Here is a 15,447-nt window from a genome sequence, read left to right as displayed (position 1 = left end):
TTATACCGCTTCCATCCCCAAGCTCCCTCTCTTCTCACCATTTCCTGAGTTTTCTCCGGAGACTGAGATGCCTTCTGACATCACTCCACAATGATGTAACCCAATGTCGTTCTGCTATAGGACATGCCCTGATGGGGAAGGGGTTACACGTTGGGCTGCTAACCACAAAGTCTGCAGTTCAAAACCACCAGCCACTCTGCGGGAGAAAGATGAGGCTTTCTACTCCTGCAGACTTACAGTCTTGGGAACTACGGGGGCAGTTCTACCCTGTCCTATATAATCACCATGAGTTGGAATGGACTTGACGGCAGAGTTCAGTCTTGCGTTTCTGCTCTTCTGCTATCTCATCCCTGAGTTTTTGCACTCTTAGTCTCAGGGTGGACTAGGCCAGCAGTGACCCCTTTGGGGGGTTGATCGACCCTTTCACAGGGGTTACCCCATTCATAACTAGCAAAATTACAGTGATGAAGTAGCAACAACAATAATTTTATGGTTGGGGGTCACTACAACGAGAGAACTGGATTAAAGGGTCGTGGCATTAGGAAGGTTGAGAACCACTGCACTAGGCCCTGGTGGAAGGCACACTGAGTTAAAGGATAAGAACTAGGATTTGGACATCCAATAGACAAGTTCATGCCAATTCCACCACTTCCTAGCTGGTGACCTGGGGTGGGCTAAGCTATTTAACTAACAATCTTTTCTGACAAAGAGGTTTTGAAATAGCTCTTTCCTCCTCTATTTGTCTAGGAATTAAAACACATTTTCAATATAGAGCACAGCACTTAGCCCATAGAAAGAACTCAATAAACATTTGGCACTATTATTGCTATCAGTAGTGACATTCCACAACTATGCCAGCAGCCACTGCTAACACTAGTACAGATGAATGCTTAATGACTTTGATTTTTCAATCAAAGTCATTACATCTGCAAAGGCCTGCACATCCTAGCCCCATGTAACCTTTCTGCCCACCCCCCCAGCAATTCAGCTGCCTCCCTACCTCCAGGCATAGATGTGAGTGGACACTCTCTCTGGTTTAGGCATACCTGGTCCTCACCAAGCTTTGAACAAGTCAAGTTTCCGTCCATCTCAGGACCTTTGCACCTTCTGTTGTCTTTACCCAGAAATTTCCCCTTTACCCCGATATCCACATTTCTAGCTCTGTCATCTCTCTCAGGTCATTGTGTTTAGAACTCGAAACAGGAAGACTGACTCGAACTACCCCTTTCACACTTGAAAGACTCTTCCTCTGATCTCTGTCCCTCCTGCCTTCACTTCCCACCACCTCATGGTACCATCTGTCCTACTGCAGAGACATCTGTGAGAGCCAGACCTCATCAGGCCTGTCTGATGGTGCCAGGTCTCACGAGTTCCCCACCTTTGACAGGGTACAGTCTCACCACTTTTTTATTGTTCTCTCTGAATGGAAAATTGTGGAGTATTCCTCTTCTGCCTTACACAGGTTCAGGGTTTTTTTTGTTTTGTTTTTATTTTTTTTTCCAGGTTCAGGCTTTTGTAGGTGTTTCTACTGTATATATTTCACTTTTTTATTGTCTGTCTCAAAATCCAGACACATGCAGGCAGAGACGCATACAGCTGAGTGGAAGTTCCACCAGGGCAGGGAGTTTCATCTGTTTTGTTAACGTTCTCCAGCCCCAATGCCTAGTCTATGGTAGGCAGCCAATGACTACTTGTTGAATGAGTGCAAAAATCTCTGTATCGAATATTACCTTAAGGATGCCTTCCTAGTTCCCTGAGTTATGGTTACTTCCCTTTCTGTATTCCCTTCGTACTTCCTACATGCTTCGAATTTGAACATCTATCGCATTGTATTTTTTTATGGAAAACATATTTAAAGCCCTTTAATTTAGCCAGATGGTCTAATTCAAAAGCACATTTTTCGTGTAATACACTGAAGCCTCGTATTGCACAGATTTGATTGAAGGATTATAGACATGAGAATGCTCTGTGAGAATCACTTATTGGCCTTTTGGCTGAGATCAAGTGTGGAGAATGCTCTGTGAGTGGTTAAATTGCGTTCACGTCTCACTCTGTCAGTTATTCCACAAAATTAAGTCCAAGCTTAGGATCAATGCGAGGAAACGCAAACCTGAGAATAAATTCCAAGACAGAAAACAATCCCATCTCATGCAATGGCAGGCCCGGTTTCTGAATATGGCAAAAACCTTGCTATTTAACTAGAAAGACTCCCTAAGGTTCTACCTTCTAAATATAGCCGCCGAGCTAACAAAAGGTCAGCCAGTAAATACTCTGCAAGGCCAAAACCAAATGCACTGCCACTGAGTCTCTTCCAACTCATGGTGGCTCTATAAGGAAGAGTAGAATTGCCCCTGTGGGTTTCTCAGTCTGTAAAAGAGTAGAAAGTCTTGCTGCTCTCCCAAGGTTTGAACTGCTGACCACAGCCCAACACCTAACCACTCTATCACCAGGGTTCCTCTGTAAGGGCAAGTCATCACAAAAGTCAATCCTGGTTGAGTTTGCTTTGAGAAGGGTTTTCCCCATCTACGGGAACACATTATTTGCCTAATTTTCTTTAATACAATGCCAGGAGGCATACACATACCAAAAAACAAAAAACAAAAAAATCCCATCAAATTCAAAGGAAGAACTGAAAATATCTCCCTGTGCCCGTGGGTTAGAGGTGTAATGAGTAAGGACTAATCTCAAGCACATTTCTATGCCACCAGCACAACTTGAAGTCCTATATCCCCAATGCCACATACGTTACTCACTGAGACCACATTGGGTATGGACATTTCAATCCATTGATTAGTAGCTTCTCTCTGCAATTCCATACTGGTAAATATCATCCACATGGAGGAAGTCAAGTCATTTGTCCCAGGGCAGCAGAGGTGACTGCTAAGTGGAATCTGCAGTCTGCCTCCCGAGGTGATAATGATCTAGGGGAGCCCCCATCTAAGGTGGTGTGACAGCTGTGAATGCCTTTGACAGCTTCGGTGATTATCAGCTTCAGTGAACACATTCGAACCTGGAAAAGACAGGCGTGATGAGTAGGTGCGCTTGTGATGGAATCAAGACGAACCTCCATTCCCAAGTAGTGATCCCCTATCTTCTGTGCTGGAGTGGATTCCTCACATGCAAGGCACTGAACGATCTCTGTTATAGATGAACCTTACGTGCTGGAGAAGTAGAGAGACAATAAATGTTGCCAATACACCAGTACTGGGCCTCATTGGCCCAAGTCCTAAGACAAACATAACCTATGAGCTGTGGTAATTAAAATTTGGGCTGGAGCCAATTCAGCCTTGCTTGATTGAGTCTGTGTGCTGGGACCTTCTGCTGGCTTTCTTTTTGGTGCATTGGCTTTCATACCTCTGCATTCTCTGTCTTGGCTTTAGCAATCTGCTCTCCAAACATGTGCTTTAAATATTTGCTTTACCTGTCCGTGGTGAGTCCTGACCTCATGAGAATTGGACCTCAAAGGTAGGAGCAGGTCACCTGGTGCCTGACACCAGATCGAAACCACCTGCCACCCAGTCTATTCTGACTCACGGCCACCCTACAGGACAGGGTGGAACAGCCCTTTTGTGTTTCTGAGTCAGTAAGTCTGTGGGGAAGCAGACTCATCATTCTCTTGAAGACTGGCAGGCTCGTGGTTGGCAGTTCAATCTGTAACTCACCGCAGAGGCTCCCTGGTGCCTGACAGGTACTCACTCATTAATACTTGAATATTGAACCCTTCCAATATAGCTGAGAACTTTCAGAGCAAATGCTTGTTGAATTCTGTTGCTTGCATTCAGTAGAATGCAGTTATGAGGGGCCTTCAAAAATCCGTAGAGAAAATGGAATTAAGAATAATGGGATTTTGCCACATACTTTTTGAAACCCCCTCACCTATGTGATTCTTAATATGCCACCTCTTCCTTCCTGTAGTGTCTTGGTTGTGGAGAATTTTAGTCCGGGCCATGGCAGAGTTGGCAACTTTCTCTGGTGTTGGGCTTACTTTCCTGAGTAACCATTGATGGATTTGAAATCCATTCTTTCAAAAATTTCATTGAGTATACCTTGTCAAATCTGCTGAACACCTGCTTGCTCTTACCTGACTTAAACTTAGTGGGACATTGGATCTTAAGACCTTTCCTTCTTTAGTGATGCTGATTCTCCCATGGTCCAGAGACAGCACTCTTGGAACGTGCCTTACTGCGCAAATCCCTCTGTGTCACTTTGCAGGTGTCTCCTTTTGAATCAGCTTTCGGTATTTTTTGTTGACCAGAGTTTCGTCCCAGGTCTCTTCTTTCTCCCTGCATGAGGGCACTAATACTTCCAGCTTTAATAATCAACCTGTGATATAATTTTGCCAACTAGGTGCCTCATAGCTTCCACACCTACACCATCCCTTGTTCAACATACATTTAATGAACACTCCCTATGTGCACAGTCCTTTACATACTCACTGAATGCTAAGGTGGCCTATAGGTACTTCTTTATATCCCAAACACATTGGGAAAATCTATCGCCCCAAAGGGCAATTTCCAGCCTGATAAATGATACCATTATTCACTTGGTCCTCCAACCCATAAACAAAAGACTCATTTTCAATGCGTCTGTCTCCCTCACTGCCCACCTGTAAACCTCAACCATGGGCTTGGCCACATGCAGTTAGTCACCAAATCGTCACAATTGTACTCGAGTTTCATCTATCTGCTCTGTTTCTACAGTCCTGTGTTAGTCTGGACACTCGTCTGTGTATAAGAAAGAGTTCTATCTGAAGAGTAATTGTACATTGAGAACATCCCACTGGAGTCCAGATCAAGTCCGTAAATCCGCTATCAGCCCAAATGTCTGATACCAATCCATAAAGTCCTCTTCAGATTCACAAAACACATGCAATAACACCGAATGCAGGAAGATCACAGGCCAGAGTGTGGGAAGTCTGTGGATCCAGTGGCGTTGTAAGCATCTCAGCACTGGCAGGGGCCTCCACATGACTCCCCAGCTCAGGGTACTAGCCTAGCTTCAATATCTCCCAGGGATTGAGTGTGTGTCCCACCTCAAGTGAGTGATTTATTTCCTTAGCACCTCCAAATGAGGTCATCAAGCTGCCACCCGATTAACAGGCTAAACACCACCCCTTCATTCTTAATCCTCTCAAATTGACAACAGATTATGTAACTACCACAAGCTCTTGCTTGGCTTCTATCATAAGTTTCTGTGTACATCACTTTTGACTCAATTTGACCATGGCCAACATACCCTCCACATAACTACCAGAATCCGGCCTTCCTGTTAAGCACATTGCTCCATTCATTTCTCTACTGGAGCAGGGGGTTAAATGCTTGTTACTCATGAAGAGGTCGTCAGTTCAAACCCACTAGCTGCCCTGGCAGGAGAAAGGTATGGTAGTCTGTTTACCCACAGATTCTCGCCTTTAAAACACTCCTATGGCAGTTCTATTTTGTCCCATCCAGTCACGACGAATAAGAATTGCCTCAACTGCTCTGGTTTAAAGAGCTTCCTGGTTGCGAATCACTTTTGGAATTCAAGTCCAGTTCTTTAGCTTGGCCATAGGACTTTGTGTACCTGGTCTGGACCCTGCACCACCTTCTGCTCCGGTGTCCTCTGCTGTGGTTTCACACTAAGGAATGTGCCATTTCCCAGAGCCATTACACCCTTTCTTACCTCTGCCCCGAAGCACTTGCCTTCAAATGACAGTATAGCGTAGTGGATAAGCTGTGATGTGTCGGGTCAAACAAACCTGCTTTTCGATAGCTTCCCTTCTTTGTGGCCCCTTGTCCTCCTAGCATGGTTGTGAGAATCACGTCTGGTACTTTCATAGACAGATGAGTGGCATGTTCACTTAGTGGGTGCTCAAAAGAAAGGGTTTGCAATCAAATTCTGAAAACTCAGCTACCAGAAATCTATGGAGAATAGTTCTATTCTGGCACACCAGGATGGCTCTGAGTTGCAATTGACTCATCAGCAACTGGTTCAGTGTTGTTTTCTCCTAATGAGGTATGTTACTCTCCCCACTGCTAGGGGTGAGCGGGAACAGAAATCATGGTAAATTTACCAATTCACAGTATTCCCAGATTCTTCCAATCTAGACCTTCCTTGGAAGGCTCTGGCTCTGGGGTAACTATTCAGACTTTTAGATGTCCCGCCTTTTCCCCGAAGGAGTACTGGTGGCATTGTTGGGTAAGCATTGGATTCCTAACTGCAAGTTCAGTGGTTCAAACTCATCAGCCACTCCACAGGAGAAAAATGAGGCTGTCTGCTCCCATAAAGATTTACAGTCTTGGAAGCTCTATATAGGGTTGCCATGAGTTGGGATCAACTCTATGGCAATGGATTTGATCTTGGGTCCCCTTCCCTAACCATTCTCTACGAGGTATAGGAGAGTGGGGTTTGCGACGGCATGAGAGGGTGAGGGAAGTGTAGGGATCTTCTGGTCTCATTCTGGTCCTCATCTAGATCATCTGAGGAGTGGTTGGTGAGATCCTGGGCATGAGCATTCTGCTGGAGCCCTCGGCTGAGATTACCCTGCAACAGCCCTGGCTCTGGCCCTGTGTGACTTCCTTAGAACTGGCTGCTCACTTTGGGACCCTGCTCTAAACACTTCACCCAGTGGAACTCATTCCATTGCTTCTGTCACCATGCCTCCCCATGTGCACATGCAAGCGCACATGCGCGCGCGCACACACACACACACACACACACACACACACACACACACACTCAGCTCTCCAGATAACATCATCAACTCAACCTTCTACTTAGCCCCTTTAGGACTTATGGAAACTTCGGATACCTTTCATACCACACACTAGCAAAAGTGGGGACTGGGAGTCCTATGGAGGGCTAACTACCAAGTGCCTGAACAAGCAAGCTTCTGATTTTAGTATTAACTGTGATATGGTTCTAGGATCCCTGGTGGTGTTGGGCTGCTAATTGTAGGGCCAGCAGTTTGAAACCACTAGCCTCTCCACTCATCCAGGAGAAAGATGAGGGCTTTTTTACTCCCGTCAGTTATGGCTCACAGTGACCCCAGGGCCGCCTACTCTGCCCTATGGAGTCACTGTGAGCCATAATTGACGGGAGAGCAGGAGTTTGATTTCAGTTGTGGTGATATGCTATGGCTGCCCCTTGTTTGAGGGGAGAGGGCTACTGGGTGGTGGTGGGGGATGGGGGAGATCCTCTATAAGGCAGTTTTTTCCCAGTCTCAAATGAGAAATGGGACACAAGAAAGCCCATCAGCATAAAGTTTTGTTCTCAGTCTGCTTTAAGGCTCTTGTCTGGTTCTTGAACCTGGAGACCCGAGGCAGGAGGCCCTGCTCTTCCTACCTTCATCCTTTCTTCCTTCTTCCTGTACTGGGGGAAGAGAAGTGGGGGAGGAAAAGGATGGTCTTCCCCCTCCCTCTTCCTGCCTGTTCTATGTTTTCCCTGTATAGTATCCTCCTGCTTCCCAATGTGGAATTTGCCCTCCCCCTGTCCCTAGGGCTAACCTGGAGAATTGCTGCTAGGTAACCTGATTTATGAGGCGAGGTATGAAAACACATCTGTTTAATATTTTCAAATTATTACCCCTGTTACCCCTGCATTGCAGAGAGTAATCACTGGTCTCAGAGTCTCTGGGTCCCTTTATAGTGATGTGGCTCAGAGGAAGATTTACAAGGTCTCTTAGATACCTCCTTCACCCAATTCCCTTCCTCCCCTTTTAGTCCATCAGCCCAAATTCTCTGGCAATAGTCTCTTCGTAAGCAGCCTTGAAGCTGAGTGGAAATATTCTCTCAATGGAATGATTTGGTATAACCAATAAATGATGCCTTCTGATCCTGCAGATCTTGGCCCTTTGGTAACCCACCGAGGCCCAGCACATTCCTTCAATATGCCATCTCAGGGAAGTCAGCTAAACTTATGAACCCAAATTGAAAATACTATTTGATTTGTAAATGGTGCCTTTCCACTTCACACTGCCTCCAAAGAAAGGGGAAGCTCTTGTGGTGGGGGGTGGTGTGGAATCGGTAAGGACATTGACAACCCTAAATAAAGCACGAGGAATCAGAAGAGGAAGTGTGAATCTTTATAGCCAAGACTCCACTCTGATGCCACTTTTAGCTCATCTCTGTGTAGATTCATCTGTGGACCATCTAAGTTCCAGGTCAGAACGGGACTGGGTTGTATGGGGGTAGGGGAGAATTCTAAACCGAGAGAGCGATGAAGGAATTGATTTGTACACTGTGAGATCACTGGAGAAACAAAGTAAAATTATTAAAAATCATCTAAAGGAGGAATATAAAGTATAAACACCCCTTGTTTGATATCATCAGTACCATCTGGGTTGTGAACCATTTGATTCTAATTTCAGAAGCTTGATATCAAAAATAACTTGTCATTACCAGGGGGATATGCTGGAGAATTGTCAGGAATGACAAAATTTTTCTGAGATTTTTAAAAATTTAATATCTGTATTGCAGAATGGTAAAGCTGATAAACAACCTAATGGTGTGAACAAATGAGCCAGCGCCTGGCATTTTCTGCCACCTACTCAACCACCTATCCTTCCTCCTTCATATCTCAGTTTCTCCCAACAAAGGGTCCCAGGCCCTTCAGAGAAGCAGATAATTCTTTATCCCCTCCTCTCTGTGAAGAAGAGCACTGGACACACCGGGATCTGTTCGATGCTTATCCACTGACTGCACATCTGCTTACTAGGTCATTAACTGCAGTCTCTTCACGGTGGCCATGTTGGGGGTGTACATCATGTATCAGGGTCTTACCCTGATCTATCTTACTGTGCTCCCATCGCATACAGACCACGGACTAGGGGAAGGCATGGCACTTTGAAGTCCCAGTCCACCCTGGTGGCATGATCTCCAGCAAGCTACTTAATCTCAAAGGTGTCCAACCTGTGAGACTGAAAGAACAGTATGGGTCTCAAGGCCCAGGTGTTCAAAATCCGCGCTGCAACAATAGCTAACAGTTTGACTGTTGGCAGCTGCCAGATACTAGATAGGGTGATCATTTCATTCAAGTGAAAATGCAAGGCAAGGAGTCGGTTATTGGTATCAGATGGGAGTGTAAGAATTAGATTGGGGAACCGAGGTCAGCCAAACGTTTCAATAATCGTGGCTCTCATTCTTTAAAAACCAACACAACCCTGAGGATATTTTGCACAGAGAACGTCTTCCTTTGCCACCTCGCATCCTCCGATTAAGGAAAAGACCGCTTGCATTAAAAGGTAATACACTGGCAGCTTCCTCTTTGGATTTTCGGTTTCCTTTGGGGAGGCGGTGGCTGCTGTTCGGCGAGCGTGGACATTTTAAGCCCTTTGAGCTGATGCCTTTTGTAGAAGCAAGGCACCGGGTCCTTTTCTGGTTTTCTGCAACCTGACCAAGGTTCCCTTTTCATGGCCGCGGCCTCCGGTGCGGAAGGAGTTAAAGGGTCTCCCCAACCTCCCTCGGCCTGCACCGTTCTTTTGTGTACACAGCTGCAGCGGGCGCACGGGTCGGAGAGGAAATGGTGAGAGGAAGAGCTGGTTTTCAGACGCGGCAAGTCGGCTGGGGGGGCGGCGGGGTGGCCCGGGCTTTCCCGTGCCAGATGTAGGCCTGCCCGCAGCCGCAGGCGCGCTCCCGCCGCCGCCCAGTGCGAACCCGGGCGGGAGGGCGGGGGGGGGGGGGGGGGATGAGTTAGCGGGTCGCCATGGAGACGGAGCCGGCCACGTGACCCGGGGCTGCTGCCGGCGCCTTGACGTCAACGCCCGGGAGGGCGGGGCCCCGAGAGGGCGGGGCGAGGGCGCGGGCGGGGAGAAGGGAGCGAGCGAGCGAGCGAGCGAGCGGGCGGCGGGCGCGGTGCGTGTGAGGAGCTGGCGAGCGGGAAGACGCAGCCCACCTTCCTCCTCCCCGAGGCAGCCGCGAGCGGTTTTGTTTCCTTTCTCGGGAGTGCGCCAATGCCTGGTCCGACCCAAACCCTGTCCCCAAATGGCGAGAACAACAACGACATCATCCAGGATAACGGGACCATCATCCCTTTCCGGAAGCACACAGTGCGCGGGGAGCGTTCCTACAGGTAATGGGGCCGGCCCGCGAGCGCGCGGCCCTCGGGCCCCGACCCAACGGGGCGACCGCCGCTCGCCGCCCGGGCTGCAGACGTGTCCTCGTCGGGGCGCCGGGGACGCTGCGCTGTCTCGCTGCATGTGTCATGCTGGGTGCGCATCGAGGTTTCCCGATTTCAGATGCCGTTTGTCTCGGGCGCGTGTGGAAAGGGCGTGTGCGTGTGCGTGTGCGTGTGTAGGTTTGCTGCCTGCAGAGGTGCCCCCTCCGTCTCCGCCACATTGATTTAAAAAAATGCATGCTTTTTTTTTTTAAACCCCTGCCCAAGAGGCACCAACCAGGCTGTCGCGCTTCCTTCCCTCCTTCCCTTGTAGATTGGGAAGGAGCCATTAGGTATCGCCGCCGAAACGCAGGACGCCGGAGGGAGGGTGGGGAGCAGAGCGTTTGCGCTTGCCCTGGTGTGTGTGCGTGTGTGCAGGAAAGATGGAATCCTCTCCGTGAAGCTGCAGCCTGTGATGTTAAGCCGCCAGATTGATGGAGCTTTGTAAGAATGCCGCTCGCTGATTGGTGCAAGGATTGACAGCAGAGGTCACGGTGTCAGACATTCACCCCAAATCTCCCCGTCGAATCTTAGGTTTATTAGAACTGCAGTGGACCTGAGGGGGGTGGGGTGGGAGGATGGAGGGCGGGGGGAACCAGCCGCTGTTATCCATTTTCTGAGGAGTTTATGGCCTCCGCATGGGTGGGGGGACCCTGCCTTGTTATTTACAAGAGGAAGGTAATCCCTGGTATTTGTTGAGGTTTGATGGAGGATGAGACCGATCTTGGTCACTGTGCTGTGAGCCTTTTGATTAATGAGTTGGCCTGTACGCTTGGCATCCTTTTTGCATGAACATATCTGGCAATATGTTCCAATAGATAAGCTCATTAAAATTGTTTGCATTGTTTGATAAGGCTAACAATGTAATGCAGAATTCAGTTAAAGAGTCTTAGTGCAGCCCAGAGCCAGGCTTGAAGGGGAGACTGACAGCTTAGGTCATGGTCATGTTTCTTCAGAAGTTCTCTTGTACTCAAGCAGTTATTTTTAAACGTTACCTTGATAAAACCACTAACAATGCTTTTGCTTTGAGACTGCACACATACCTCTAAAGAGCATCCTCTGGGCTCGTGATAACAGGAAATAACTCTTTATAAAGCTTTCAGCTACACATACAAGAGAGTATAATGGGAAGCATAAATATGCTGAAATATTGCACATCACAAAATGGGACCACAAGTACCTCACTTCCTTTCTCTGTGGCCAAAGAAATGTACCCTTTGTATACACACACACACACACAGAGCTGTAAGCAACCTTTGCCCTGTCCTCTCTGGCAGTTACATAAGTACTTGGAGTTAATTTTGGCTGTGCCCATGAGGTCACCAAAATCTCATACCATATGGTTCCAACTAATGTGTTGACATGGCCTCCTTGCAGATTCCAAGTGCTTGCTGTTCTCTTCATACAAACTAAAATCCTTCACAACTTCCAGGACTGGCCTTCTGTAGACCATTCTGACAGGATTGCAGTGAGAGTGTGAGTGTGTGTGTGTGTGTGTGTGTGTGTGTGTGCGTGCGCGCGCGTGCGTGCGCACAGAGTTGCGTCCCTTTTGTCCCCTTCCTCTTCCACATTTTTTCCTCTGTGAACATTCAAAATTTTAAAAAGAAAACCAGCAAACATAACATGAGTTGCTTTAAAAACTCTGTTATTTAAACTGTTTGTGGAGGTAATATATTTGAGCTTCTTATTTTGTAAATGATCTATTGAGCCCTGTTGGATGGAAATAGAGATTGCTTTCAGGAAAGAGTTTCAATTTTACCATTTGGGCCAGAGGAAGTTGCTTAGTTGCATTTTATTACTTACTATGAACACATTTGAAATGTCAATGGAAAAATCACTTGGCAGAAAGGTAAAATATAAATGCTACCTTATGGTGATAAATGATTACTTTCAAATGAAATGTTATTTCTCTCTTTAATTCAATCCAAATATTTCCATTTTCTGAATTATTTCTGAATTATTCCTACTTTTCTTTCTAAGCCCTGGTTGTAGTTGGTATCTGGAATTAGTAAAACAAAGCAAAACAGAACAGAACCTTCATTTTTGATAAAGATCTGTCTAAACACACACTTGGATTACTAAGAGGATGATCACGTTCATCTTTTATATAATAGGATTCCTGCAGGATATCGTACCTGAAATTCTGATATGTTTTTTCTTAAAAGATACACCTGAAAACATATCCACTTGGTGTTGCCCCCTGCCTGCATTCCTTTTATTAAAGATGACCAGTGATATAACTATTACTTATTTTTTCGAGGGATATAAGGGAAAGAAACATGTGACGCACACCTTATATTTTGTATCAGGGAAGCATTCCATCATAATTTTTGCTTCCTGATGCCAGAATAATATAGCCACTTAATTGCTGAGAAAAGTTGGAAGGTAATTTAAAAGCCAGCGAAAAAATTTAACCCAATAAACGTTTTACTTTGGCTGTAAAATCTATATAGCCTTCAACAATGAGGCATGCTGGGAAGTTCTTTGGAGGCCCACCTGGGACTTGGATGAGCCCAGGGCCCTGGGAAGATTAGGGTGAATTCTTTTTCTGGTTCCTGCCCTGCCTTTTAAGTGGGTCTGTAAGATCTTTAGCTTAGGGTTTTTTTTCCCCCCTATGTGTGCTAATTACAGATAATAGTCCCATTCTTATAGAGGTGTTTGTGAGGTTGACTTTAAATATTTAAAGAATTTCTTACAAAGTTTGTTTTAAAAAGAACTCATTGCCATTGCGGTGGTTCCAACTTACAGTGACCCTGTAAGACAGAGTAGAACCCCCTGTGAGTTTCTGAGACTTAGACCTATCTTCCTGGGAGTAGAAAGCCTCTTCATTCTCCTGAGGAGCACCTGGTGGTTTGGAACTGCTGACCCTGTGGTTAATAGCACAAAGGAAACCAACTGCACTACCAGGATTTCCTATCAATGAAACAACAAAAATCTTCAGTTTCTACTGTGTTGATACTGACTCATGGTGACCCTCTCTGTGTCAGAGTAGAACTGGCCTCCATGGAGTTGACAATGGCTGGTTGGGGGGAAGTAGGTCATTGGTTATAAAGTACCTCTGGGTGGACTCAAACGACCAACCTTTCACTGAGTAGCCAAGGGCATCACCGTTCGAGTCACCCAGCAACTCCCTCAAAGGAGAAGAGCTGCGTCCAATAAAAGAATACTACTGTTATTACTGGAAAGGGCCACAGAATACAACTTGGGTGTCTTTATGTAGTTGGAGGCACAAGTCAGAGAAGCAGCCACCGAGAGAGCAAGAAGGAGGGGCTGTCTAGCATATTCAGGGCGAAGCAGCCATTCTTCCAAGCAGGAGATGTCATTGTCATATCATTTGTCCTCAATTCTCTGTCAAACATAGTCAGATATGGCTCATGACCCAGATATCTTGACCCAGGTGTCTGTAAACAGAGCCATTTTTCACCGCCTGGAGTAGGGTGGGAGGTAAATCATGATTGGAACCAGTGTGTGTGCCCGTTGATTGGAAAAGCAAGTTCCGTTTAGGATAGTGAACCCTGAGATTAGAGGTTTCCATGCAAAAGAGCACGAGCAGAGATGCTCAGTAGGGCCCTGTGGACAGGGTGAGGCTCCCGCGACCCCACATCCTGGCTGCATATGTGAGCACTTGAAACCCCTGTATTTAAGAGGTGCTTACAAGACAAATGTGATGTGGGCCACCAGAAGTGACACTGTTTAATTCACAGAGCGGATGGCTCCCCAGAGGAGCTACCTACCCCATTGCTCTATTTCATACCGATGCCTATAGGAAATGAGATTTATTGACTGGCCCTCTGCCCACCCCATCTTTGTTTACATACACCAACTTTTAAGAATTAATATATATGTGGAGGGGACCGTTTCCACATGGGCATTTGAACATACGACTACAGTAGCATATGTTTGTGAATGCTTGAAAGAAAGAAAGAAATTACTTGGCCACAGGAAATGGGTTGGGGGAGTGGGGACTGGGAGGCAAAACCAAAATGTAAGCCCCAAACCTTGCCAGTTTCCAAAAAAATGAACCATTGTTAAGGAAAACAGAGAAATATCACCATGCGTGTGTCCAAGATTGTCTGGGGGTGGGGGTGGGGTGGTAGGTGTGTGTGTGAGAAAGTGTTCTATTCAATTGAAACATACAGAGTCTCGTTTTCACCAGAATGGAGAGTTCAGCTCCTTCCTAAAACATTAGCTACCGACAGCAGAAGGCTAGCTTCCCTTGTGTGTAATGGCTTTTGTCCTTGGCTTTTTTCCTAGTGTTTCTCAAAACCGAGGGATGGCTTGATGCTTTATCAGGTGCCCAGCATTTGAACGTCTCTTCTTCATCCTCTGTGGGTGCTTCAGTCAGCGGGGTAGTGCACTCTGAGCCACTGGGCACCTCCCATCTGCTCTGGGCCTTGGTGGGAGAGGCTCCCCTGTTCGCAGCTGGTTGGCTGCGGCAGGATCTGTTTACAGAGCATGATCTTAGCAGAGCAGTGCTTTGGACTGTCCTGGAATTTTGGTGCTTGATTTCCTCGTGCACTGGGAATTAGCACTTATAATTAATTGAGGGGGTAGATATTGGGACTAATTTAAATATATCATTGTGTTTGGAGAATTCAGCGAATATTTGATGAGCGTCTTCTGTGGCCACAATCTGTGCTAGATGACCCTCGAAGGACAGCCGAGTTCACGAAAAGGCAGTCTTGTAAACAGCTCATTTTGTAACTGGTTTCCTTTGCTGCAAATAGTCTAATCTGATATCAAAAGTGGTTTGCATTTCCTGATCTCAGAGTGAGTCACAGTAGAAGATAACCTCCAAGCCAGGATGCTCAGGAAGCTAAAGAACAGTGCGGGAGACCAACATTCACAGTGTTTATTGGTCTGGCCTGGCTGCTCATTGGCCAGAGATGGGGCATGTGGTGAAGAGGCTAAGGAGCATTGAAAGTCAGCGGGGCCATTGGAACTTGAAATTGAGAAGGCACTGAAAACGTACTAGTAGAAAAACAGCATTCGGAAAGCCAGAGCTGCATGTTAAAATTGATTTCCTGTTATGAATGAAAGTTGATAGGAAGATGCAGTCCTCCAGTCCACTACCTTGCAGGGTCCAGTAGAAAACAGACAGTCCTCCATGAGATAGCTTGGGACAGCTCATGTGGATATTGGGTTAAGGTGGGTAGATGTTCCTTGGTTCAGTGGCTCTTCCCCTTAGGTAGAAGCAATCAGTACAGCCTCACCTCATAATAGGACTGGTATTCGGGGCAACTAGCTGCCCTTGTTCTGACTCTGACTCATGTGGACCCCAACTCATTGGGCCCCCATGTGTATCAGGGTAGGTCT

At 46.6% G+C, this 15,447-nt stretch overlaps 1 protein-coding gene across 3 annotated transcripts in view; it reads left to right on the top strand.

Moving 5' to 3' along the window:
* Positions 1-15,447, top strand: part of MAPRE2 (microtubule associated protein RP/EB family member 2) — a 180,815-nt gene that overhangs the window by 52,640 nt on the left and 112,728 nt on the right. The window contains exon 1 of one of the 3 annotated variants that reach the window (XM_075532554.1): positions 9,483-9,501. The exons of 1 other annotated variant lie outside the window; for it this stretch is intronic. Coding sequence is in view for 1 of the 2 variants with exons in the window: in XM_075532553.1 (XP_075388668.1) it covers positions 9,929-10,047 (119 nt within the window). In the remaining variant the exon portion in view is untranslated. Of the gene's footprint in view, positions 1-9,482; positions 9,502-9,792; positions 10,048-15,447 lie in introns of those variants that run through there. One more of the 3 variants, XM_075532553.1, reaches the window with a different exon arrangement.

The sequence above is a fragment of the Tenrec ecaudatus genome, chromosome 15, assembly GCF_050624435.1.
Source record: "Tenrec ecaudatus isolate mTenEca1 chromosome 15, mTenEca1.hap1, whole genome shotgun sequence".
Lineage (NCBI taxonomy): Eukaryota > Metazoa > Chordata > Mammalia > Afrosoricida > Tenrecidae > Tenrec > Tenrec ecaudatus.
Note: the sequence above shows the minus strand (reverse complement) of the source record. Positions and strands in the feature narration are given on the sequence as shown.